We start from the raw sequence: 1,931 nt of genomic DNA on the forward strand, positions 1-1,931 counted from the left end.
TTTTTCATCAGCTATTCTTTTCGTTGTACTTATTCTATCATTTACTACGAACACAACACAAAACTTAACACTATGAATCATAATTCACCAAAATTAAACACAACACAATATATTTATTCTTTAAAAAAGAAAAATTTAAACCACCCCCACCTTGAGAGTTTGCTAATTCAACTCATTAGGGGAAACTCTAATAGGATACATAGGCCCTAATTACTCTATAGCGTCTGGGATGATTGTTACAGTTGCAATCACTGTATTACTTGTACGACTTTCCAGGACACCTTCAGTTAAAACAAAAGCTGGAGGAAGTAATTATTAGGACCTTTTTATTCAAATTTCAATATTAACGGTAGTTGATCACCTTAAATATAGCCATGCACATTTGTTGGTTTCTTTTAACTTCTTAGGATAGTCTTAGACTCTTAGTTTGATTAAGAAGGATAATTTTTTTGAATATGAAAGATAAGTTTAGTCAAAGGCCATAAGTTTGAATTGAAGATATCAAGAGTTAATAAGTAGATGTTTACTCAACTTCAGAATTTTATTGCAGAAAGTGACTTTGATCTTTATTTTAAAAGTTATAACTTTTACATTTTTACTCAAGAAAGTTACTTAAACTATTTAATCATTTTTTAAATAACATTTTCTTATGTGGAATTATTATTTAAATGCAAAATTTTAAAAAATAAAAACTTATCTCTTAATAACCATTTTATCCTTATTCCCATAAATTTAGTATCTCCCCTCCTTTTTTTTCATTTTTCTTCTCCTTCTCGTATATTGTAATTGGTTCAACATTAAATATATTTAATAAAATATCAAAGGATCACATTAAAATTTAACAATAACCAAAGAATTAGAATTATAATTATTTTGTTCTACCTTTTCAATCCTTGTTTCAACTTCTTTTTTTCCATCTGATATTGATATTCGTATTGAAATCTAATTAAATTTAAATTTTCACATTATATAGCTTATTATAAATGTGATGCTCTCAACGATACAACCCCTCCCCTCCCCTCCTCTCCCCCCTTCCTGTTTTCACTCTAAAGATGCTCTTTTTTATAAATTTAATTTGATCTTTAATATTTTATTAGGCATATTTAATATTGAATCAATTACAATATGTGAGAAAGAGGAAAAAATGAGAAAGGAAAATTAATTTATGGGAATAAGGATAAAAGGGTCATTAAGAGATAATTTTTTATTTTTCTGAATTTTGCATTTAAATAATAATTCCACATAAGCAAATGTTATTTAAAAAATGATTAAATAATTTGAGTGACTTTCTGAGTAAAAAATGTGAAAGTTGAGTGACTTTTGAAGTAAATATCAAAGTTGGGTGACTTTTTGAGATAAAAGGGTCAAAATTGAGTGACCATTTAAGTTATTAACTCAAGATATCAACTATTCCTTAAAGTTTGGTTGTGAAATATGTGACAAGCTTAGTTCATTAATAAAAATTAATAAGCCTATGCATTCAAAAAGCTCAATATAACTACTAGGAGAGTAATTGTTCTACAGGAGTTATATAGCAGTGTCTTCGATGCTTTTGACATATGATGGTCTAGGAAAAATAGGGGAATACATTGGGTATGTTGTTGTTGAAAATTTAAAAACACAAATAAGATGAATTTAAAAGGAAAAAGAAAAAGAATGATGTGCAAATATGATCCCTGTTTTACGTAGTATCAAATAAAATTAAAAAAAGTACTTATCCACTCATCATTTATTAGATAATAATACTAGTAATATTTTAACGGACATCACATTTTATACTCCATAGATAGGAGTAATATATATGGCTCATTTATTTAGGCCACAATACATATTAAGTAAAAGAGACATTATTAAGGAGTGGAGAAACAGAAATGCGTAATTGATGTTTATTGGATTCGGAATAGGCCAATTATTCCTAGGAAAAATATTTG

General features: G+C 27.2%; 1 protein-coding gene across 1 annotated transcript; it reads right to left on the reverse strand.

The window, feature by feature from the left end:
• Nucleotides 1–1,701: 1,701 nt before the first annotated feature.
• LOC124895182 lies at nt 1,702–1,931 on the reverse strand (the record flags this gene model as incomplete). Its single annotated transcript, XM_047405623.1, is given in 1 exon segment — nt 1,702–1,931. A coding segment is annotated over 1 exon segment (45 nt), but the record flags the coding sequence as incomplete, so codon positions are not given.

The sequence above is a fragment of the Capsicum annuum genome, unplaced genomic scaffold (genome assembly GCF_002878395.1).
Source record: "Capsicum annuum cultivar UCD-10X-F1 unplaced genomic scaffold, UCD10Xv1.1 ctg80472, whole genome shotgun sequence".
Taxonomy (NCBI): Eukaryota; Viridiplantae; Streptophyta; class Magnoliopsida; order Solanales; family Solanaceae; genus Capsicum; species Capsicum annuum.